The sequence below is a fragment of the Cydia fagiglandana genome, chromosome 26 (genome assembly GCF_963556715.1).
Source record: "Cydia fagiglandana chromosome 26, ilCydFagi1.1, whole genome shotgun sequence".
Taxonomy (NCBI): Eukaryota; Metazoa; Arthropoda; class Insecta; order Lepidoptera; family Tortricidae; genus Cydia; species Cydia fagiglandana.
In genome coordinates this window covers 3,848,231-3,873,575 of record NC_085957.1, presented here as the reverse complement: position 1 = coordinate 3,873,575, position 25,345 = coordinate 3,848,231, and the positions used below count along the sequence as shown (strand labels likewise).

At 38.2% G+C, this 25,345-nt stretch overlaps 1 protein-coding gene and 1 long non-coding RNA gene across 2 annotated transcripts in view; one reads left to right on the top strand and one right to left on the bottom strand.

The window, feature by feature from the left end:
* Positions 1-254: 254 nt before the first annotated feature.
* LOC134677535 (xaa-Pro aminopeptidase ApepP-like) overlaps positions 255-25,345 on the bottom strand; it is a 40,745-nt gene continuing 15,654 nt past the window's right edge. Inside the window, exons 7-18 of the mRNA XM_063536001.1 lie at positions 22,442-22,537; positions 21,352-21,428; positions 19,408-19,542; positions 18,663-18,743; positions 17,087-17,164; positions 14,789-14,919; positions 5,577-5,729; positions 4,635-4,764; positions 3,286-3,463; positions 2,531-2,622; positions 1,761-1,874; positions 255-486 (exon numbers count right to left, since the gene is read on the bottom strand). Coding sequence (XP_063392071.1) covers positions 301-486; positions 1,761-1,874; positions 2,531-2,622; positions 3,286-3,463; positions 4,635-4,764; positions 5,577-5,729; positions 14,789-14,919; positions 17,087-17,164; positions 18,663-18,743; positions 19,408-19,542; positions 21,352-21,428; positions 22,442-22,537 — 1,451 coding nt within the window. The 3' untranslated portion in view covers positions 255-300. The remainder of the gene's footprint in view (positions 487-1,760; positions 1,875-2,530; positions 2,623-3,285; positions 3,464-4,634; positions 4,765-5,576; positions 5,730-14,788; positions 14,920-17,086; positions 17,165-18,662; positions 18,744-19,407; positions 19,543-21,351; positions 21,429-22,441; positions 22,538-25,345) is intronic.
* Positions 5,131-25,345, top strand: part of LOC134677592 (uncharacterized) — a 55,122-nt gene continuing 34,907 nt past the window's right edge. Inside the window, exon 1 of the long non-coding RNA XR_010100048.1 lies at positions 5,131-5,191. This is a non-coding gene — a long non-coding RNA (uncharacterized LOC134677592). The remainder of the gene's footprint in view (positions 5,192-25,345) is intronic.

Here is a 25,345-nt window from a genome sequence, read left to right as displayed (position 1 = left end):
AAGACTGCATATGAAGTCGAACGTTTTTTGATGAAAATCTACTTTAGGTACAACTTTAGGTTGGCATTATTTATTTTCAAAATTTAAATTTTACCCCCGTGGCGTTAAGGTGGCCACTGACGGGCCTTCCAACAGTCCAAATAGCGTGGCTGCAATCCAGAATGTCAAAAACGTACAATGTTTAATATTAGGATGCCGTCCATTTGCATGAATCCATTGTAACGGCATTCATTTGGAAGGCTCGTCAGTGGCCTGCTTTAGTGGCACGGCAAATGGATGCGCCGTTTGGCGTTCAAAAGGTTAAACGAAAATTCTAGCGACACCGAGCAAAGCGAGGAGCGGTGTGGCGGTGAGCAAGATGGCGGCGCTTCGTATCGGTGCGCATTCTTTCTCCAGCCACGCGTAGTCTTCGTTCAAACCTCGTTCGAGCAGAACGGGGCCTAGGGTAGCCAGCACGCGAGCGTGGTAGTCGTTTAAGTACTTAATCTGAAAAAGAGTAAATTCATTACACACCTACCTTAACCTTTTCGCCGCCACATCAATGAAGTAATAAAGTGTCATCAGCGCCATGTCAAAAATTGCTCGTATACAAACCTGACCAAAACTTCAACTTGATATCAAGTCGTGGCGTGCGGGGCACGAAATGTTCGGACTTCATATCAAGTCAAAGGCGGCGAAACGGTTAAAGACCATTATAAAAGAACAATCGTGTCGCTTAACTTCAAACTCGGGTAAAACCCTCTCAGCAAATATCTACCCTATTACCTTTTCTTAATACCAAAATCGCATAATCTGATAGACTTAGATCAAGAAAAGTCTGTAGCGATTTTGATAGCCCACGCAGTGCAAGTGTTATTTACACGTCATAATTTCATAGAAGTTTGACGTTTAGGTAAAATGACACTTGCACTGCGTGGGCTATAAAAACCGGGCAAGTGCGAGTAGGACTCGCGCACGAAGGGTTCCGTACCATAATGCAAAACAAAAACCCATCCAAGTACTGACCACTCCCGACGTTGCTTAACTTTGGTCAAAAATCACGTTTGTTGTATGGGAGCCCCATTTAAATCTTTATTTTATTCTGTTTTTAGTATTTGTTGTTATAGCGGCAACAGAAATACATCATCTGTGAAAATTTCAACTGTCTAGCTATCACGGTTCGTGAGATACAGCCTGGTGACAGACAGACGGACGGACGGACGGACGGACAGCGAAGTCTTAGTAATAGGGTCCCGTTTTACTCTTTGGGTACGGAACCCTAAAAAAGGGTGCCTGCGTATGTGTGTGTGTGTGTCTGTGTGTGTGCGAGCGTGTGTAAAGCTATAGCAGCATATTTAATATAATAAAAACACTCCCCCGGGATGTCCCGGTACATCCCGGCGTCAAACCATGGATAAGATAGAGGTCTCTAAATTCCATTAAAAGCACCAAAAAAAAACAGGTTTTCCCCGCAATGCCTGTATGCAATATTATACCTGTATGCTGACGTCGAGACAGGTCTGGTGCGGCGCTCTCTAGCGCTCTAGGCTATCGGTTTCTACACAGTCTCTCTAGACTGTGTAGAAACCGATAGCCTCGCTACCTTTGAAGTTACCTCACTCCTCCCTGCGCGACATTATGTCCCATACGTCCTTACCTCAAAAACCTCCAGAATGCTGTGAGGTCTGTTGGTTCTACCTCAAAAACCTCCAGAATGCTGTGAGGTCTGTTGGTTCTACCTCAGAAACCTCCAGAATGCTGTGAGGTCTTGTGGTTCTTACCTCAAAATCCTCCATAATGCTAACATCCAGACAGGAGGTCTGGTGCGGTGCCAGCGAGATTGTGTAGAAGCCCAGAGCGCCGCGACCTTCAAAATCTCCTACCAAGCCTTCCGCCTGCAAAAAAAGTAAGATCGTTTTATTTTCTCATTTGGTGATGTGAAAAGCAGTATGTGTCACATAGTAGCAAAATTATTTCCACCTTGGGCGTTAGCACTTGAATCCCTCGCTACACTCGGGATTCTATTTTAGAATCCTGCGATTCATTCAGGATTCGCCTCGCCGTAAATATGTCATTTTGCTTCCTCGTGAGACAATCTACTATTGGTGGACCTTTTATTTAATATTAATATTGTCCTGACACTGGCATTATGAATAAAACGATGGAAAAAAATGGATAGTGATGATTTCTGTCACAATTATGATATTGTTTAAGAATAAATACTTAAATAAAAAAACCGACTAAGTGCGAGTCGGACTCGCGCACGAAGGATTCCGTACCAATACGCAAAAAAACGGTAAAAAAAAACGTTTGTTGTATGGGAGCCCCACTTAAATATTTATTATATTCCATTTTTAGCATTTGTCGCTATAGCAACAGAAATACAACGTCCGCGAAAATTTCAACTGACTAGCTATCACGGTTCATGAGATACAGCCTGGTGACAGACAGACGGACAGTGGAGTCTTAGTAATAGGGCGGGACTCTATTACCCTTTAACCTTGGGTACGGAGCCCTAAAAAATAAAAAATACACGATTCTAAAAACTTACAAAAATGTGGTCAGAGTCTTTCGTCATCTCGATGACCTCCACCAGGTCCTCGTGGCGGATGCCGTATTCATCCACCTCGTAGTAGCCGGGCTCTGCGCACAAAATATTTGGAAATCTTATATTCAAGATATAATAATAATAATTTCAGCCTGTAAACGTCCCACTGCTGGGCACAGGCCTCCTCTCATGATACAAGATATAGCGCATAATTATTTTCCAACGGTTCTTCACGGAAACGTACGAACGTGCCTTGCTATGAAGTTTAAGTTTAAGGTATGTACGCATGTAGTGCATAATTATTTCCATTGTATTTTCACGGAAATGTACGATCGTGTCTTGTTACTTCAGTCAACCTCAGTACTTTTTGTACCGAGACTGACTGAAATAGCAAGACACGATCGTAGATTTCAGTCAGTCTCGGCACAAAAAGTACTGATTGACTGAAGTAGCATGACAAATACGAACGTTTCCGAGAATACGATGGAAAACAATTATGCCTACATCTAGATTTAAAATGAAAATGAAAAATGATTTATTTAGGTATCAAAAAATGCAGTTTATTACATAGTAGAAGAGTAGGTATTAATTTTTTAGCAGTAAGTATTCTATTGTTAGACAGCCTAGGAATAGTGTCCTGAGCCCTAAGCTAGGTAAACCTGTCTTATAGGGATCAGGGAAACTTACATTATTACTTTAACCTTTTCGCCGCCATAGACTTGATATGAAGTCAGTACATTTCGTGCCCCGTGCCTTACCATCGCTGAAGATCATGCCAGGAAAGATGCCCGGGTCTGTAGCGATGAGGGCAGAGCCGATGCCCCCGGGGCCCTCGTGTACGTTCAAGAAGTGCCCCACGCCGTGCCCCGTGCCGTGGTTGTAGTTCAGACCCACATCCCATAACGCTTTGCGGGCGAGGGTCTCTAGAATGTTGCCCTGAGGAAAAATAGTGCATTTACTCGTACCGTAAGAACAACTAATTGCTACACAGTCAAATTAATGCAATGAATATCTTTCAGGGCCTAAAAAGACTGATCGAAACTACGAGACTCGTAGTACGAGTGACGGGCTGGCTCATTCCTAGGCCAAAGAATAAACATAGCTATTCAGCGTGGGAATGTAGCCAGCCTGTACAAATAGCCATACTTACACTTGATCACTTTTAAGGCAGTTTCCAAACACTAATTAATCGACTTATAATTATTTATTAACGCATTTAATGCCAGGGGGCGTGGCCTAGGAACAAACTTGTATGACGATGAACGCACATGTGCGTCGGGGCAGTGAATGTGTTAAAGCACTCTATATTTAAACTGTATTAGTATTGAACTCTAACAAAATTTTGGTGGTAACTACTGGAAAAAAAATTCCCACCTTTTACCAGTGATAATTACTGGGATTTTTTTTCCCAGTAGCAAATTTTAATTTTTATTGTTCCATACTGACCCATTTTCTTTCACTGATATGTGTTAAAATTGTTAAATATCAAAAGGTGTCGTCAATGACATCTAGCCGAGAATAGGCCAAAGGTGTGCGCCATCTATTCGAGAATGACTTTTTCTTGATTTCCGAGGCACGTTTTTTAGGGTTCCGTACCCAAAGGGTAAAACGGGACCCTATTACTAAGACTTCGCTGTCCGTCCGTCCGTCTGTCACCAGGCTGTATCTCACGAACCGTGATAGCTAGACAGTTGAAATTTTCACAGATGATGTATTTCTGTTGCCGCTATAACAACAAATACTAAAAACAGAATAAAATAAAGATTTAAATGGGGCTCCCAAACAACAAACGTGATTTTTGACCAAAGTTAAGCAACGTCGGGAGTGGTCAGTAGGTACTTGGATGGGTGACCGTTTTTCTTTTCATTTTTTTGTTTTTTTTTTGCATTATGGTACGGAACCCTTCGTGCGCGAGTCCGACTCGCACTTGCCCGGTTTTTTCTTATTTATCTTATACGGAGTTATTTATATCTCTGCCAGTAGTTACCAGTGGTGGGATAAAATAACTGAAAAACTACTGGTAAAAACTTGGTGGTAACTAGTGGCAATACCCAGTTTTGTTTAATACATAAAAGGTACTAATGGTATCTGTATAAAGTAGACTCACAGTGATGCCCCTAGGAAACACGGCGGTGCCCAAGAGGATCTGTCCTTTCATCACGCGTGTGAATGTTAGCTTCTGCATGTCGGTGGGGGCGCCCATGTGTCGGGTGCGGGTGATGTCTGTCGTTCCGTCCCTGCGAACATCATCATATATTATGTTCCGATAGTTGTTTCAGCGAATGGTCTAATAGCGAAGAGTCTCGACCAACATCTTAAGAGACTCTTGCTAGGTGGTTGGATCAAGGGTCAGATGCAGAAGGCGGTGATCTTAGACACGGCGCGGATAGTCCGCCGGTTCCTCTCTCCACGGCCCTGACCGCCGGCAGCTTGGGTCTTGCCCCGTTGCTGGTGGCACCCTAGGATAGGTTTATAATGTGTTTATATGTATTTTTTATTGTTTTTTATGTGTTTTTGTATTTTACTTTTATTTTCATATTATAATTGACCTAGCCTAAGAACAAAAATTTAATAGATGAATATTATATTATATATGTGAAGGAAAACATCGTGTGGAAACCGGACTAATCCCAACAAGGCCTAGTTTTCCCTCTGGGTTGGAAGGTCAGATGGCAATCGCTTTCGTTATAACTAGTGCCTACGCCAATTCTTGGGATTAGTCGTCAAGCGGACCCCAGGCTCCCATGAGCCGTGGCTAAAATGCCGGGACAACGCGAGGAAGATGATGACTTGTATTGTGCCCTTACTTACTTGTATTGTGCCCTTTATTGTATTTGCCCTTACTTGCATTGTGCCCTTATTATTTGGAGCCTGTCGTGTCCCACTGCTGGGCAAAGGCTTCCTCCCAATTTCTCCACAAATCTCTGTCAAGTGCTATGTCTGGCCACTCCTTTAAGAAGGAGTCTAGTTCATCCCGCCATCGCCGGCAGGGTCTGCCAGGTGCCAGGTCCCCGATTTGAGCCCTTACTTACTTGTATTCTGCCCTTACTTGTATTGTCCCCCAGAGTCAACCAGCAACATGTCGTCTTTAGTGATGACCCTCTGAGGTCCTTCTGGGTCTGCCTTATAATGTATGATGGCGCCATTTTCGCCCGCGCCAGCGATGGTAGCAAACGAGGCTCCCATGAAGTCTTCCTCTTCGCTAAAAATAAACAAGAGACTTAGGACCGCTTGCACAGATTCACTAACCCAGGGTTAACCGGTTAAACCTTTAGTTACCATGGTTACCAGTACAATTTGACACTGGGTTAACGGTTTAACCGGTTAACCCCGGGTTAGTGGGATGGTGCGAGTGGTGCTAAGTAGGTATAAAAAATACACTATTGTGCAGTCAATTATAAAAATGTGGGTGCACAGTATGATGTATACTTGAAAATATATCCCATACTTATAGCTCATATGTCAGCGACTTAAGACCATATTTTTCACCACAACAGCTCGGAAAGACTTACTTTGCACTTCAAAAACTAAGTAAGCAAGTTGATAGCAAAGTTGCATTTTATTCACATGGGAGTCAAAGTAATCAAATGCAAATTTTGAGTTATTTTCTTGTGTTTGCTGGTCGAATTGACTTTTGAATGATGAATATGTAATAGCATTAATTTGGACTTGATTTGGTTTGATATTGTTTGATAGTTTACATTTAATATTTGCTTCGGGTTGGTGTGGTGAAAAATTTTGTTTAACCCTCTTGCTTTGAAACCCTCGCGACGCTTAACATTCCATTTTTCGAACCACTTGCTACGCTCCATATGGGGATCCTATCTCATCGCATGATAATTGATTGTCATACTATAATGTTACGCATATATCTCTTTTCGCATATTTTTTCTCCAGCTGAAACAGAAAGTATTTTCGAAAATATTTGGCATAGGTTGTGTAGAATAGGGTAGGTTAGGATTTGTGTTATAATTTTTCAGAAATGTTAATATTTCCAGCACAATATCAATTATGCGAAATGAGGTTTATGCGTAACATTACATTAGGACAATCAATTATTATGCGACCCAATATGGACCCCATCCACGTCGACTTCTGTGACGTTGACGCCCGCGTCAACCTGCTCATGTATCCAGCGCAGGAACCGAACCACCGCTATACCGTCTCTGACGTGCGCTGAACGGAGACATAAAGTAACCCATATGACTCACCCTCGCAGTTCTAGCAGCTTGCTATCCACGTCGAGTTCTGTGACGTTGACGCCCGCGTCAACCTGCTCATGTATCCAGCGCAGGAACCGAACCACCGCTATACCGTCTCTGACGTGCGCTGAACGGAGACATAAAGTAACCCACATGACTCACCCTCGCAACTCTAGCAGCTTGCTATCCACGTCGACTTCTGTGACGTTGACGCCCGCGTCAACCTGCTCATGGATCCAGCGCAGGAACCGAACCACAGCTAGGTATACCGTCTTTGACGTGCGCTGAACGGAGACATAAAGTAACCCATATGACTCACCCTCGCAGTTCTAGCAGCTTGCTATCCACGTCGACTTCTGTGACGTTGACGCCCGCGTCTACCTGCTCATGGATCCAGCGCAGGAACCGAACCACAGCTATACCGTCTTTGACGTGCGCTGAACGGAGACATAAAGTAACCCATATGACTCACCCTCGCAGTTCTAGCAGCTTGCTATCCACGTCGACTTCTGTGACGTTGACGCCCGTGTCAGATTTACTTTAGTATTATCGTTCATATAAATAGGAAATAAGGATGTAAGGCAGTATTTAATTAAGACTAGTTAATTATTGCTCAAAGTAATGTATTTATTATAGCGACAACTACAAGGTTTAGAATATGAAAAATGGTAGACATTATTTAAGTAATATATTTATATAAGCAGATTGTAAGTAAAAGTATATTGTAGATTTACGGAACAATTAATCGGCTTTATTATCACATCATTCACAAAAATATTATTTTATGCGTAATAAATATTGGTGGCTTAATAGTTAGTACTGGCTACCTTAACGTACACACTTGGCATAGTTTAAAATAGTAATAAAGATCGAGCAATAAGCCACATGATGTATTACACCGTAATCAGTTGGAATATACGTTACATAGTAACTATTAAAAACTCATCAAAGGGTTATATTCACATTAAAGATTGTAACGTACATACCATCAGACTATAACACAAAGAAAACATACAGAAATTTATAACAAGTCATAAAATCACAATTAAATAAAATTGACACTTAACTTCGTTCGTCGTCGTAGCTCTCCAACTGAGAAGTGACCCACAACTGTCAGACACCCGCTTATATTCGATTAGACTTCACCCCTTCTACCACTTCTTGGTGGGAATAACAAGTAAGATGTTTCCTGCACATCCGGTTATTATAATAATTCAATTCAACAAATGTATTTGCTGCATTTAGTTTAATTGATTATAGAATAATTAACGCAAACTAATACAAATTTAATATCATGGCTTATTATTATAAAATACTTTATTTACCTTACTTATGTTCTGACAGTTATGGTCAAAAAATATACATGGAGGGTAGTTGTGTTATTGAACAGCAGTTCTAACTTATTATTTCGATATAAGTACGTATTAGCTTAGCAAAAGTGAACCATCTCGTAAAAATGTAAGTGTGATCTTTGTTTTTATACTACGTATCTCACACGGCCATACTGACAGGTGCTTCGTTCTCGAAGTACCTTATTTATATATTTATTATTATTTATTTATTATATTAAACTTAGTATATGCAATGACTATTTTTTATTAGTCAGATACTATATCACATATCACATTAATCAAGTGAGAGCTCGAAGGCTCGGCAGCAATTATCCTACTTACAATCACCATACTACTGTTTCACTTATCACATCAAGTGAGCCTCAGTAGCATGTATCACCCTAGGTTGGCTACTGGTCCACTTATAACATCAAGTGGGGCACACAGGCTCTGCAGCAGGTCCCTATATTGCTACTTTTTCACTTACATCAAGCGAGAGCTCGCAGGCTCGGCAGCAATTATCCTACTTACAATCACCATGCTACGGGCACTTATCACATCAAGTCAGCCTCGGTAGCATGTATCGCCCTGAATTGGCTACTGGTCCACCTATAACATCAAGTGGGGCACACAGGCTCTGCAGCAGGTCCCTATATTGCTACTTTTTCACTTACATCAAGCGAGAGCTCGCAGGCTCGGCAGCAATTATCCTACTTACAATCACCATGCTACGGGCACTTATCACATCAAGTCAGCCTCGGTAGCATGTATCGCCCTGAGTTGGCTACTGGTCCACCTATAACATCAAGTGGGGCACACAGGCTCTGCAGCAGGTCCCTATATTGCTACTTTTTCACTTACATCAAGTGAGAGCTCACAGGCTCGGCAGCAATTATTAATCGGTTATTATTTTGTCAGATAAGCTTTTTAACTACACTGGAATGATGTACACTGGAAGTTCTCAATCGATCGATAGTCAACTCATGTCTCATTCACATAAGTAAACTTTATAAACTTTTCTTTTTTTTTCTTTTTTAATACATAAATTACCTTAAGTATATAAAACTTCTTAATCCCATAGTCCAACTAGCTTATGTTTTGAACACTAGAAGATGATAGACATGTATAAATATATTTATGCATATGTACATAATAATATGTTACATATTCATACTTACATACATAAAAATCATTCACGGTTAAGGAACAAATCCTTCCGATGAACACACAGATGTACCCACTGGATATCGAACCCGGGACCTCCAGTTTGGTATGCAGAGATTTCTCTTTTTTTTTTGACAAATAAAAACGCCAACACATGAAGTTTACTAATCCAAGACCTCAAATCTTCGTAAACTTACTAAGTTCTTGTGCACTATAGGTTTACAACCACAATAAATAATGAATTTTAAAGAGAGAAAAAAAAAAGCTAAATTTTATAGTATCATTCGCAAACGTTTCTGTTTAATACAAAATTAATTTGGCATTCAGCTGGCAGTAGACGGTCGGGAAGGCATCATGGAGGTGGTCAGTTAAGAAGGAGGCTTGCTCAACTGGACTCGACTGATAGCTGGAAGTAACCGCTTAAGATCGCGACAAATGGAAAATAAATCTGGGAACCCTATGTCTCAAATTAATTTACAATAATTAATGTTTCTAAACTATTCTCCTGCCACAGGTAATGTCTATACCTACTAGGAGTTCTTAACTTTTATAAATTAACCTGAATCGTTTAACAGAAATAAACATTTTTCATTTTTTTTTTTTCGTTTTTTTTTTTTTTCATTCCATTAGAACTTCCTACGTTGGTCACTCCCATGAATTATATAAACCTAATGTAACAGAATTTTAAACTCCGTTCGGCCATCCCACAAAACAACTATTTTAAAAGTCAGTGATCAGTATTATCTATAATGTATTCAATATGTATAGATCTATCTTTTATTTAGCTGAAGCTTCGGTGGCAAAATAAAAATGTGGTTACAAATAATAGGCAACTTACTTCTTTTTATGAAATGGTATTTTGGAGCTTCCATCGTAACTGTCCTTAAACCGCAGGAGATAACGCGATATTCTTCTAGTTGATTCTTAACTTATCGTACAAAGGCGGATTCATCTTACAAAAGTCGTTCTCTAGGATGGGTCTAGGATGTTTTGGGCTTCTGGGTAGGACACAATTAATTCGAAGACATATTATTTATATCAGTCATGCTTCATTATGGCAAAAATGGATGTTTGCTAAATACTATAGAATCAGGATTATACGATTCGTTTTATTCCTGAACAGCTCACTCATAGCAACAAGTGGCACCAAAAGGTTAATTCACCTATCTACCTTCCACTTGGCTTTATCAGTATTCCGGTGGTCTTATGTTTTCTTGTATGTACCAAAATTAAAACAAACATTAAAATGAACCAGAAGATCATAGGTACAAAATTGCCATTGTTATAGGCATTTTATTACCGCAGCATATTTAATTACCGCCAGACCAGGTAAATGGTGGTACATATACCCAAGGGCTTATGCGAGTTTACTACGAGAACTGGTAAAGTATATAACAGTTTAAAATATCGAATATACATGGTGTTCACAAGGAATGCGAAAGACCTTAACCACGCATTTCTGAGGTCAAAAGAGAGAAAATAATGTAATATGTGTATATGTCAAATTCGCCCAAAAAAAAAAAATTTTTTTTTTTATGTACTTGTACATAAAAAGTATATGTTATTGGTAAACATGTCACTTAAAATACATTTTTACAAATTTTTTTTTTCGTAAATCATAGATGTTGCAAAGTGTTACTTGTTACTTTTTGACATCTATCGATAAGGATATTTAGACTACGTCCCATAGTAGTAACATCGTCATCAAAAAGTTAAGGCGTTTTGCACTACGTAACAATAAAAACTAGTTTTTATTTTAATTTTTTTTTTTCTGTATTTGTATTAAATGAACTCTGAAACTAGGCGAATTTCAAAAAGGTTTAAAGGACTTTGTCTCTAAATATAATCAGGAATACGCTGCTAAAACTATTCGGCCCCCTCATGTTACACCGTGTATATATTTTTTATATTCCTTACAGGTAGGGTTGCCAACCGTACTATATTATATAGTATTGTACTATATTTTGGCTCTTTGTACTATATACTTTTGGAAAAATATATAGTACGCTAAAATACTATATTTCCGATTAAAAGTATATTACACTCATGTTTAGTATTTTATCTAAAATTACTATTTTTTTTTTTTGAAATGTACTATATTTTTGATGCCTTATTCTGGAAAATACTATATTCCACCAAAAAAAAGTTGGCAACTCAGTTACAGGTCACCTAGATGAATTGTCCTAAAGGAATACGTTTACTTTGTACACATTTATTGTACTCTATGTTGTATATTTACCCCTTTTTTTTTTGTAAAGTATTTTTATTACCAAGAGAATATGTGCTTTTTATTTACTGACTAATTTGCATGTGCAAAAATCTTTCAACTTCACGGTTTCAAAACATAATTTACGGGACTTGAATTACCTCTGATTACCACAAGAACAATACTGACTAGTCTACTATTTTGTATGACGTAATTGTCTAAGGTTGTCACTGAGATATCCTTTTTTTTTGTTTTTTTTTTTTGTAGTCATTTAATATCCATCAATCAGTAAATTTATCAAATTGGAAGCATACTTTCAAAAACGCTTTTATGCCAAACACGTATTACTATCTGTACACAGAACTCGCAATAAGCACTGTAGGTGCAAAATTGTAAATAGCCGTTATTACTATTTATGAAAGTATCACGACTACCACCGACTGTTTTAATATCGATAAGCTTACGAGGGGCTTGTAACTGAAAACCAAAAGCGTGTTGACTTTATCCTTTACAGTTTTAAAACGACCTGACAGTTTAATATTGTTTACTGTTTTATACTTATTGAAATAGTTCCTCGATAAGATCCTGATCGGTGAGATAGAATCTTTAAGATATGTGCCTTCGATATCAGACTATTGAACCTAAGTAACTGGTGTTATATAAATATTTATTCGTATCAATCGTAACAAAAATAAGAAATAATGTGACTAATAAAATACAAAGGACGTATAAGGGTATTTCCACTTAACTGTATACCGTTAACGGCCGGTTAGGAAAAGTCACAAATCTGACGACAAATATCATAACCGCGACAATTAAATTAAGTATCAAATTCGTAACTAAACCGACAGCTGAACGTGACTTGATAAACGTACCTAACGTAAGTAACTTAAGACACGCGGTAAGTTACAATTAAAATGCCCATTGTTATTAACCGCCTAAAATTTCCAACGTAGTCTTTAATGCAGACCTCAAAATCTTATAATGAGATTCGAGTTGTAGCTAACTGATCACGATTAAAATATTTATCCAGGCCATAAATAACGTTATTCCAACGTTTGGAAACTTATTCAAACCAAACTGCTTTTCTAAAATCCAATTTCACAAATAGCTTCTTTTTTTATTATTATTATTCGATTCAGTCATTAACTAAGTCGTCATTTAGAATAGTATAGATTAGAAAATATTTATTTATGCGTCATTATGGTTACATAACAGGTTATGAAAAGGACAGACGTTTACGTTTATCTAACTCGGTAACTATTCGATGTGATTCGATATCTAAACATACCTATACAGTCCTATTTTTAAGTGTAACCAAATTTTAACATACCAGAAACAACATCATTCATCAGTCATCCTTCCAGACAGGCGCCACTCCGCAGCGTCTCACAGGTGCGGCAGTTTCTGATTCGCGAAGTACTTTTGAGCTGCTTGCTGCGGTTCTCCATAAAAAGCATCATGCTTAGTATACCAAATATCTTGTTTCACCTGGGGTTTTCACTGAAAGTGAAACACCAGTGTCCTTGTGTCCAGGATAGCGCGGCTTACAGTGTCTGTTTGGAGTTGGATGGCGTCCCGCTGTTGACTAGCATAAGCAGTCCTTATACTCGTACTGCTCCTGAAACATTAGTTTTGTAGGCATAGAATGTGTGTAATATCATCCCACTTCTGATGTCAGATTTACTTTAGTATTATCGTTCATATAAATAGGAAATAAGGATGTAAGGCAGTATTTAATTAAGACTAGTTAATTATTGCTCAAAGTAATGTATTTATTATAGCGACAACTACAAGGTTTAGAATATGAAAAATGGTAGACATTATTTAAGTAATATATTTATATAAGCAGATTGTAAGTAAAAGTATATTGTAGATTTACGGAACAATTAATCGGCTTTATTATCACATCATTCACAAAAATATTATTTTATGCGTAATAAATATTGGTGGCTTAATAGTTAGTACTGGCTACCTTAACGTACACACTTGGCATAGTTTAAAATAGTAATAAAGATCGAGCAATAAGCCACATGATGTATTACACCGTAATCAGTTGGAATATACGTTACATAGTAACTATTAAAAACTCATCAAAGGGTTATATTCACATTAAAGATTGTAACGTACATACCATCAGACTATAACACAAAGAAAACATACAGAAATTTATAACAAGTCATAAAATCACAATTAAATAAAATTGACACTTAACTTCGTTCGTCGTCGTAGCTCTCCAACTGAGAAGTGACCCACAACTGTCAGACACCCGCTTATATTCGATTAGACTTCACCCCTTCTACCACTTCTTGGTGGGAATAACAAGTAAGATGTTTCCTGCACATCCGGTTATTATAATAATTCAATTCAACAAATGTATTTGCTGCATTTAGTTTAATTGATTATAGAATAATTAACGCAAACTAATACAAATTTAATATCATGGCTTATTATTATAAAATACTTTATTTACCTTACTTATGTTCTGACAGTTATGGTCAAAAAATATACATGGAGGGTAGTTGTGTTATTGAACAGCAGTTCTAACTTATTATTTCGATATAAGTACGTATTAGCTTAGCAAAAGTGAACCATCTCGTAAAAATGTAAGTGTGATCTTTGTTTTTATACTACGTATCTCACACCCGCGTCAACCTGCTCATGGATCCAGCGCAGGAACCGAACCACAGCTATACCGTCTTTGACGGGCGCTGAACGGAGAGATAAAGTTACCCATATGACTCACCCTCGCAGTTCTAGCAGCTTGCTATCCACGTCGACTTCTGTGACGTTGACGCCCGCGTCTACCTGCTCATGTATCCAGCGCAGGAACCGAACCACCGCTATACCGTCTTTGACGTGCGCTGAACGGAGACATAAAGTAACCCATATGACTCACCCTCGCAGTTCTAGCAGCTTGCTATCCACGTCGACTTCTGTGACGTTGACGCCCGCGTCTACCTGCTCATGGATCCAGCGCAGGAACCGAACCACAGCTATACCGTCTTTGACGTGCGCTGAACGGAGACATAAAGTAACCCATATGACTGACCCTCGCAGTTCTAGCAGCTTGCTATCCACGTCGACTTCTGTGACGTTGACGCCCGCGTCAACCTGCTCATGGATCCAGCGCAGGAACCGAACCACAGCTATACCGTCTTTGACGGGCGCTGAACGGAGAGATAAAGTTACCCATATGACTCACCCTCGCAGTTCTAGCAGCTTGCTATCCACGTCGACTTCTGTGACGTTGACGCCCGCGTCTACCTGCTCATGTATCCAGCGCAGGAACCGAACCACCGCTATACCGTCTTTGACGTGCGTTGAACGGAGAGATAAAGTAACCCATATGACTCACCCTCGCAGCTCCAACAGTTTGTTATCCACGTCGACTTCTGTGACGTTGACGCCCGCGTCAACCTGCTCATGTATCCAGCGCAGGAACCGAACCACCGCTATACCGTCTTTGACGTGCGCTGAACGGAACCCCTGCAATATATGTAGTTATGTATGTATTTACTTTATTGTACATAGAAATATAAACATGAGAAACACAGTTACAGAGTCAATTAAATATAACAAAGGCGAACTTATCCCTGAATGGGATCTCTTCCAGTTAACCTTTGAGGAAATGAGTAGGACAGAAGTAACGCCAGTAACGGTGAATGACAAACAAAAGCAAAAGTGTACAATCCCTAAAATAAATGAAATGCAAGTTTTGAATACACATTACTCCAAATATACATAAATAAAAATATAACAATACAAGAATACAAATACAAATATATATATACATATAAATAAAAATAAATAAATACTCAACATATAATATAAATAGCTATATAGATATTAATAGCAATATATAGGTTGTTTTTTTTAGCATTAGAAAGAACTCCACAGAAGCAAGCGTGCAGTTTTTATCGGGCTCTTTAATTGTTAATAATTATTGAATTATCTAATGTAGCATGTATACTTATAATTTACTTCAAATTATTACCGCTAAAAGTGCCGGATTTGGAACCACAAGCCTACTTCTGCGAAGTTCTTTCTTATGCTAAAAAACGGACTGTAGGTAATTAGGTACCTGTACTGAAAATCGTAGTTCAAGACCAAAAAAAGTAAGACAATTTTGGCACTTTTTACTAGCGCGTGAGCGCGTCTTGTATTTATGTTAAAATAAGTAAATAAAAGTACTTTTTTAAATCATAGGAGTAAAATTACCAATAAATAATTAATTATCTTAGCGTGTTTTTTATAAAAAAGAAAATTATAAGACGATCAAGCAAATCTTGTCAGTAGAAAAAGGCGCGAAATTAAAATTTTCTATGGGACGATAACCCTTCGCGCCTACATTTTTTAAATTTGCCGCCTTTTTCTACTGACAAGATTTGCTTGACCAACTGTACTTACTTTACAATAGTATTTTATGCAACAGTTTTATAAGAGGGGTCAAAAAATGTGAGTGGCGTGGGTAACAATGTGAGCCGAAGGCGAACATTGTTAATAAATACGCCATGAGCATTTTTTGACTACTTATACAACGTTGCATACAATGCTTTTTCTATGACTAAGCAATATTAAATAAAATACAAAAAATTATAAACAAAATTTTATTTATGAAAATGTCAATGTAAATTTTGGATAGTAGGTATTACTATATGTATGTAGCTCTTGTCTGCGACAAGCACCCATAATACCAAATAATACTGCAACCTGTAACAAGAAAAAGGAGAATTAAATAATATTCAGTTTCAATGCAAAAATATAAAATGTACATAAATATAGCTGTTGTACTGTGTACCCTAAAAATGAGTGAGTATCAAAAAATTTTATAACATATACCAACCTTGCTTAAAAGATAGATCTGATCCGGTGCTTCCAATTAGTCTTTGAACATACACCAAAGACGTTTTCAGAGAATGACGAAGTTTTGTGCTCCAATCTCCACGCCATGCACTTCCCATAAGATTTGTCGTATAGGTGCTGAGATTTAATACTTAGGCAACAAATTTACGGTCGCTGCTTGTGCTGCAGCGGATATTTCTTCAGGTGTAGAAACAATGTAGTCCTCTTTGTCCATTTTCAACACTTTTTATGAACGCAAAACAAATAGTAACGCAAAGTACTCAAAGAACAAGAAATTACCGGGAAACGAGAAACAAACGAATAATGTCTATGGTTATGTTTTTTTTAAAGCCGTTACACACTACCGCACCGCACCAGGGTCGTGGTGCTGTAGGGTATAAAAGTATTTTTTATTATGTTGGTAGCAATGAACTCAGTACAAATTTGTTACTTTTTTAATAAAAACCGTATTCATTCAATCGTTTGTCACGTTGGTAGCAATGTACCGGTATGTGGCACCTGCTACCCTGCACTAGCTTACCGTATCGTAATGTCTCTAAAACGACACAAGTGCTTTTTTGGGCAATAGACTATAGACTTTTAAGGAGTATTAATAATGTATGCCCTTATATGTTCGTTCGTGACTATGTAAATGACAGATAAAAGTACCCGAGTAGAAAAACAATTTATTGCAGTGGCAACATTCTTACTTTTTTTGGTCTTGAAGTCTTGAACTACGATTTTCAGTTTAGTTGAAATTTTTGATTTGTTTTTTTTCGGCTACACCCACTAAATATAAAATGTTAGGTACCTTTAGTTCCACTTCGTTCTTGACCGTCTTCATCAGAGCCACAGGAGACACCGTTGACACAGTCGAAACTCTACCGTCCTAAAATAAAGAGAAACTATGAATTTCTGCTATACAGGGTGATTCAGAAGACGTGAGCAGGACCAAGACTGCGCATTTTGTAAATCATAAGCAACTGTTTCGTATCAGTATTAGTGAGATTAACGTTAATTTTCTACTCGTGTTGAAAAAAAAATTAATAACTTTATTTACGACATGCATGGTCACCCTAAAATTAGAATACTAAACTACCGATATTCTGTGTCAAATTGAATGTCATCACTGTCATCACGGTCTGGTTACTTTTGAAAACGCGTATCTCACTCAAGTTTGACAGCTTATTTTCTTCGTAATCAAAATGCTGTCATTACGGTTAAAGAGGTTTTATGTTTATTAATTAAGTCTTGTAGGGTAACCATGATTGTAGAGAGTTAAATTTGCCCTCACCAAAAAGTTAAAAATAGGAAAAAGTGTCGTTGTTTCATCTAAATACGACGGTGATCGATCAATTATCATTTACTGAGTATGCAGGATTAGTCCTGCTCACGTCTCATGAATCACCCTGTATATGTGTCGGAGAATGGCTGAAATGTGCCATCTGTCGCCTTCAAGAGGCGTTTTATCATGCAAACCTTGACAAATAGAGCAAACTAGGGTGTTACGTACACCTGAGTGGCGTTCGACGCAGTTCCGCCAAGACGTCATAGAGTGCGCTGTTAAAACAATTGAAGTCCAGAACAATTGAAGTTATGCTGTCAATCAATCTTCAGGAGGAGCACGATGAGAACGAACGGGAGAGGATGACGTCTGTGGCCGTTCCTGGGTCAAATCCACTGGTTTGCTTAAGATAAGAAACGTATCGCGTGCTGTGATTTGTAATGAGTCTTGTGCAGTAAAGATTGTGAGTTAAACAACGTATTTCATTGAAGGCCCTCGTCATCCACGATTGAAGGTTCTGATGTGCTGCCGATAGTATGATACGCCCACAATTCCCACAATTCCCGACATATGTATATAACAATATTAATATAATATTCATTACCTACAAGAACAACTGTGAAAAGTAATTAAATGAACGTTTTTTTTGTATTTTTATGATAAATGTCAGTTACCTCTTCCCGCTTAAATCGCTGAATCAATTTAGATGAAATTTGATATGGCGGCCCGTGGAAGGGAATAAGGATTTTTTTATATTATAGGACATTTTTACACAAATTGACTAAGCCCCACGGTAAGCTCAAGAAGGCTTGTGTTGTGGGTACTCAGACAACGATATATATAATATACAAATACTTAATACATAGAAAACAACCATGACTCCGGAACAAATATCTGTATCATCATACAAATAAATGCCCTTACCAGGATTCGAACCCGGGACCATCGGCTTCATAGGCACGGTCACTACCCACTAGGCCAGACCGGTCGTCAGGATATAGGATAGTTTTTTATCTATCGTCATATTTCACGCAGAAGTCACGGGCAAAAGCTTGAATAATTTAAATTAGATATTAAGAATTGTGAGAAATAATTGACTTACAGCTTCAGCCGCTAAATGTATAGCGTGGCTTCCATCTTGCGACAGCCAAATAGTGGGAGTGCTGCCCTCTGGTAGAGTGTCCTAGAAATAAAAACTTTCATCATACAATTGCACTGACAAAACATCGTCCAGACTGAGCATAGTAGCGCTACCCCCTCTGCCACGCATACGGTAATTTTACTCCATGTTTGAGTCGAAAGTGTCTTTGTGTCACGTCCGTGTCTTTGAACGGACCAATCACGGCACGGGACTTCGCTCACCTCGTCCCGCGCACCCCCGCATTTTTGGCATCATCGGTTGCATGAAATAATTGCTCTAAGCTCGGTCTAGAGGATTCCTAGTCTATGTACAATTGCTGCCGGTACATGTCATTATCAAATTCTATTTTCTGCAGATGATAGAGTAGTTAATTCTGAGAAAATAGAAATCTCCCAAAACTGTATTGAAATGATACCTACCTCTACCTGTCACCGCAACAAGTAACAAGTAGTGCGTATGAAAATGCCATAAATATACGAATTAGGGGTTGGTTTTATATAAACCAACTAACTGCCGAATCCGACACAAGAGCAGCCGATGCAACGGAGCCACGCCGTTTTATCGTCTAAATAGGGTTTAGTTTTAAGTTTATAAAATACATATGTATGTTAGTCTGTAAGGTATTTGTAATATGGGCCTTGTTGCCTGAATTAAATTTCTAAATAAATAAATAAATAAATATATAAAAATACCCTGGTAAACATACCGGGAATCCCCTCAGAAAGCTGAATATCTCGCTATAAGGGCGCGCTGTCACTGTGGTGCCCTCTGCCGCCAGAAAAGATGACACGTCGGCAGGCAGCTCGCCGTTGCCCCAGAATAGAATTATGTTGTCTGTGGTCTGGAAAATTTTGGAAAAAAAATAAAAAGAATAAATGTTACAGGGCATTATTACACAAATTGACTAAGTCCCACAGTAAGCTCAATAAGGCTTGTGTTGTGGGTACACAAAGATTATATATATATATATATATATATAGTACATTACATACATACATATTTATAAATACTTAAATACATAGAAAACACCCATGACTCAGGAACAAATATTTGTGTAAATATCAAATAAATGCCCTTACCGGGATTCGAACCCAGGACCATCGGCTTCACAGGCAGGGTCACAAATGTCTGTGAAAAGCTTGCTTCAAATGGACATGAAGGCCGCAAAAATATGTGACACGCTCTTATGGCTTTACAAATAAGATCGTGTCAGATATTTTTGCTGCGTTCGTTGTGTAACATATTATTGCAGGACTGCACCTATACTTTATCGTGGACGTCCATGGCACGGCATTAGCACGGCATTAGCACGTTTTTTAGTGCGTCATAAAATAGTAGAGTTAAATCAAGAAAAGTGTGCAGAGATTTTGACAGCGCACGCAATGCAGGTGTTATATTAAACGTCAACCTTTTATGAAATTATGACATTTATGACGTATAAATTAGCACTGGAACTACACAAGAAATAATAGTACCACCGTACAGAAAGGACACTTCCTACAAACCCGAGGTTTGACAGCGGTTCAGAGTCGAATCATGCTATCCCTTTCTAATACAGTGAAACCTGGATAAGTGAGATCTCAAGGGGCGAGCAAATTTGTCTCACTTAAAGAGGTTTTCCACTTACCCAGGCTCCCAGTTAGCCAGGTACAAATAAATTTCTGTCTCATTTACAGAGGTGAGAATAGAGTATATTTCAGTTATAGAGGTGGTTAATAGGGTATTTAGTAATTATCTTTAAAAATAAATAAGGTAAAATAATCCTTGTCCCTAAATATTTTTTTAGTCTGTTTAAATATTTCTTTGAATTAATTTTGAATGATTCTCCAAAGGATAGATATTTCAACATTAAATTAAATTTGATATGGACTTCAATGCGTATTAGAAATTTAATAAATGAAAATTTATTTTTTCGTGTTACCTACTTATCAAAATTTCAGCTTTCGTTTCGATAGTTTTAACTACTTACATAAATTAACTAAATCAAACTTGAAGTTGTTTAGACACAATAAGGCAAATGCGGAATTTGTGTATTGACTAAGAGTTAGTAAGAATACGGAAATTGTTCAATGAAGTCCGAGTTAGAGAGGTCATAGATTGACGTTATCTCAGATACAGAAGTCAATTCCCTATAAAATTCCAAAAAACAATTAGGAAAATGTAATCTTATAAATATAGTCTCAGTAAAAGAGGTAAAATACACTCTCTGTCTCAGTTATAGAGGTAAATGTGACTATAAAATCACAATAACGAATCCCATTTATAGAGGTTCGTTTTTTCTCAGTAACAGAGGTAATTCAGTGCTAAAGCGTCGGGACCGCACCATGAGTCCCAGCTATAGAGGTTTCTCACTTATCCAGGTCCCACTTAACCAGGTTTCACTGTATATGGTACTATCCCTTTCGGCTATTTAGGGTTGTCAAAATTAAAGTGATTATCTTATCTGTGGTCGTGCACGCAAAAGGAAGTCAAGTGGTGCCAACCCTAATAATTGCTCGGAGCAATGCTGAGCCGAACAGAGCCGAGTTCGACCAAAGTCAGGAGTGTCTCCCCACTGCTGGAACTGCGTGTGCTGTCAAAATCTCTGCAGACTTTTCTTGGTCTAAACTTTATGACCTTAGTAATCATCAATGAAGAATAGGAAACTCACCACGTCCGCTCTCAGCACGAGATAAGCGAAGAACACCGGGTTGTGGATGATGTCCGACCCGCGGAGGTTCAGCGTGTCTGCAGCATATAAACACGTAAACACCAACAAATAATTATTTTATGAAATTTATTTTTTGTCTACACACTTCATTTAATTCTGTCACGCTTGGCACTTTCACTATTAATAACGAATTCTTTCTTCCTCGCGTTATTCCGGCATTTTTGCCACGGCTCACATAGGAGCCTGGGGTCCGCTTGACAACTAATCCCATGATTTCACGTAGGCACCAGTTTTTACGCAAGCGACTGCCATCTGACTTTCCAACCCAGAGGGGAAACTAGGTCTTATTGGGATAAGTCCGGTTTCCTCACGATGTTTTCCTTCACCGAAAAGCGACTAATAAATATCAAATGATAGATGAAGTTCCGAAAAACTCATTGGTACGAGCCGGGATTTGAACCCGCGACCTCCGGATTGCAAGTCGCACGCTCTTACCGCTAGGCCACCAGCGCTTCTACTATTAATAACGAACAAAATAAATTAACTAAATATTAAAATTAAAACTAAACTAAATAACAAATCTTAAAGTAAACCTTTAGCTTACGAATCAGGCTACCACGTGACAGGCATAGCCTAGTGTGGAGCCACAGGATATTGATATTTGTTTAACAAGGTATTTTCTTCCAAATAAATATTATTCTTAATCTAAATAATAAAGGCTCCCCAGGTCACTTTCATGCGTTATGGTGCCCAGAAGGCTGGCAGCGTTACCTTTTTGGATGGTCCGGCTGGAATAACTTCCCCTTTCATTCGATATCTATAGTTCGTTTTTTTAGCATTAGAAAGAACTTGAAATAAGGTAAGCGATCTTGGCAAGTCTTTTAATTGAAAAACGCTTTATAAAAATCAATAACTATTACTTATGAAAGCAGGAGAATATAAATGATCGTATTAGATTCATAATTGTTACGTTTTTGCCGTAACTTATTTTTAAAATGTGTTTTTCAATTAAAAGGCACATCAAGATTGTTTACCTAATTTCTGATGCTAAAAAAAACGAACTATAGAGAAGAGAATTTGCTGAACTCACAGGCTATGTCATCTAAAGCGGTGAGCACGAGCGCAGTTGCACCCCGCGCTGAAATCTGTGCGAGTAATTCGGAGATCTTCTCGTTTGATAGCTTGCCTGCAAACCAATTTGAATTATAAATTGAAATAAAAGTCATATAGGTCTAAAGCTTACTAAAGAAAAGAGTGACCTATTAGCCCTCCGGTAGCGGAGGCCGGAATTGAATTGACCCACAAACTACTAAGAAGATAATACGTATCTCAACACTCACACTAGATGGCGCTACAACTGTCAACAGTGCTCTGTGTGTCGTCTCTAACTTAAAATAAACAAAAAATAGTTAGTAATGTGTTTTTGACTTTAAAGTGTGTTCAAAATGGCAACAATGGACCAATTCGCAACAACACGTGTTATTTATATAAACTGATCAGTGGATAAAAAAAAAACGGTGCATAAAACTTAGACAGTGACTAAGTGTTTTTGAGTGACAATATCAAGTGTTCGTGGATTTCTGTGACTAAATTAATAACACATACATTACTAAAGTGTGAACAACATAAAGAAACGGAATAATTACTTATTTTGGACAGTACATACAACATAATCTGTAAATTTAGACAAAAAATAACAGTTTGTTCGACTCGCCTACATATACGAGGGTTGCACTGAAAATGTCGGGAATAGAGAATACTGTCGCATCTAGACAGTCAATCTTTATTTTAATGCATACTTAATCTCAAACTGACCACGCATATAAATTTTCTTTTGAAAGTAATCATTCTGTAATGCACACGGCTCATAATCCCAAAGTCCTTTTTGTATGGCGATTTTGGAGCCTTAGTGGTTTTGTATGAAATTCGTGGAGTAGCCAACGGAATTGAAGTTTTTTTTACATATATATATATATATAATATTTTTTTACTGTTGTCATATGAATATTTAGGAATGTCGAAATCTGCCGATATGCAACTTTTTTGGCAGTCTTTTTAATTAACAGCACAAATGCGATTTTAATTTTTGACGTCGCTTTGGAATGACATGCTTCTTTAAGATCATCTATGGGATAAAATGAAAGTGACTTTCATATTTAATTTTAACCGCAAACGAGCGTACGATGAACTCTAGTTCATAAAAAAATAACAGAAGCCCATTGTAACTTTTATTTGTTCGCTGAGGGCATATTGAAAACCGTTTAAAAATTTGATCGGAAAAATCACTTTGCCAAAAATTCAAATAATGTTCGACATACAATTTTCAAATTGCCAGTAATTCTTAAATACAAATGACAACCAAATGAAATATACCTTAAAAGTTTTATAAAGAGTTACATTTTTATAAATTATATGCCTCTTTCTATTATGTTATTTCTAAGTGTCCCATTCCCGAATATTTCAGTGCGACCCTCGTATTGATTACAGCGCCATCTATGAGGAAATAGCGTTACCACGTGGATCAAGATTGTGATCGAAGACAAAGAGAAATCTTAGTACACGGAATCCATCAAAGAGGGCGTTAATATTAAGAATCACTACTTATTATATTTAGATTGCACCATGTCAACAAAAACCGACAAAGCTTTGAGTTCCAGAAAATTATTGACTAAAATTGTATGCAAAAAATGCAAAACGACTATAACCACAAAAGAATATTTGAAATGCTCTACGTGTAAACATACATACCATCGAAAATGCACCACTAATGTTAGCTACAAAAGATTTTTACTTATGACAAATCAAAATAAACAGACATGGAAATGTAGCAACTGCGTCACAAACCTAAACACACCAACAGAGAGTGTGACATCTGAATCTCATATTCTTGAATCATCAAGCAAATTAAAAGAGGACTCTACACAACTAACACCAAACTCTATACATAGTGATTTACCACACAAAACGTCATGTACAGCTGACGAACGTGAAAAGAGTCAAATTTCACAGTCTACGGAGCGGCTGAGCGACGAGAGTCAGTGCCTCCAAGATAGCGGAATACGAGGAGAGTTGAAACCGCTTGACGGAAATCAGCCCACCGAGGAGCAACTTACTACGGGGCAAAACCACTCTAAACAATTTGACGAAGAGCACCGCAAAGTGAAACATGACGAGGAGCAGCGAGACGACGAGGACCCGTGTGTCGACAATCAGTGCAGTGTGGAACAGCCTGCCATAAGTAGTACTAACCTGTGTGAGACACAAGCGTCTCCTAAACGCGTTAACACCTCGAGGGCATATTCGTCTCCTAAGCAGTCTCCTACACGCGTTAACACCTCGAAGGCATTGGAAGATTCCTCTTGCGATAGCAAAATAAATACCAGTATCGACTATGTTACAAAACGAAAGGCTAGAAAATCATACTATTATTCGGACGAAAATCTTGATATATCTACAGATACGGACGGCTCAGACTCTATGTCAAAATCGAGTAGTATACAGGAACAGCTAAGTCTACCCAATATACCCGATTTGAATAGCTCTGAAATAGCGAACTTGCAGTCTGCAAATCAGGAATTAACGATACAGTTACTAAGTGCTCACGAAGAAATTGCTCGCTTGAATAGTGACATTACTAAACTAAAAAATACAGTTGACAAATGCTATATCAAAAGAGCCACTCTACTACACATGGCAAATCATTTATATAAACCAAAAACAGGAATGGACCCAAAATAGAACCTTGTGGCACTCCTAATTGGACTACAGTACCGCTAGACCGGGTTTTGTTTACAACAACTGTTTGTGTTCTGTTGCTAAGGTAAGAAGACATAAAGTTTAGGGCATTTACTGACAGACCATAGTGTTCTAATTTCAAAATGAGCGTTCCATGATCCACACAATCAAATGTTTCTTCCATAGTCCCAGTTACCAGTGCATTAGCATCTCAACCCAATAGCCCAGTTTTAAGGGAGCGAAGTAGGTAAGAGAAGAA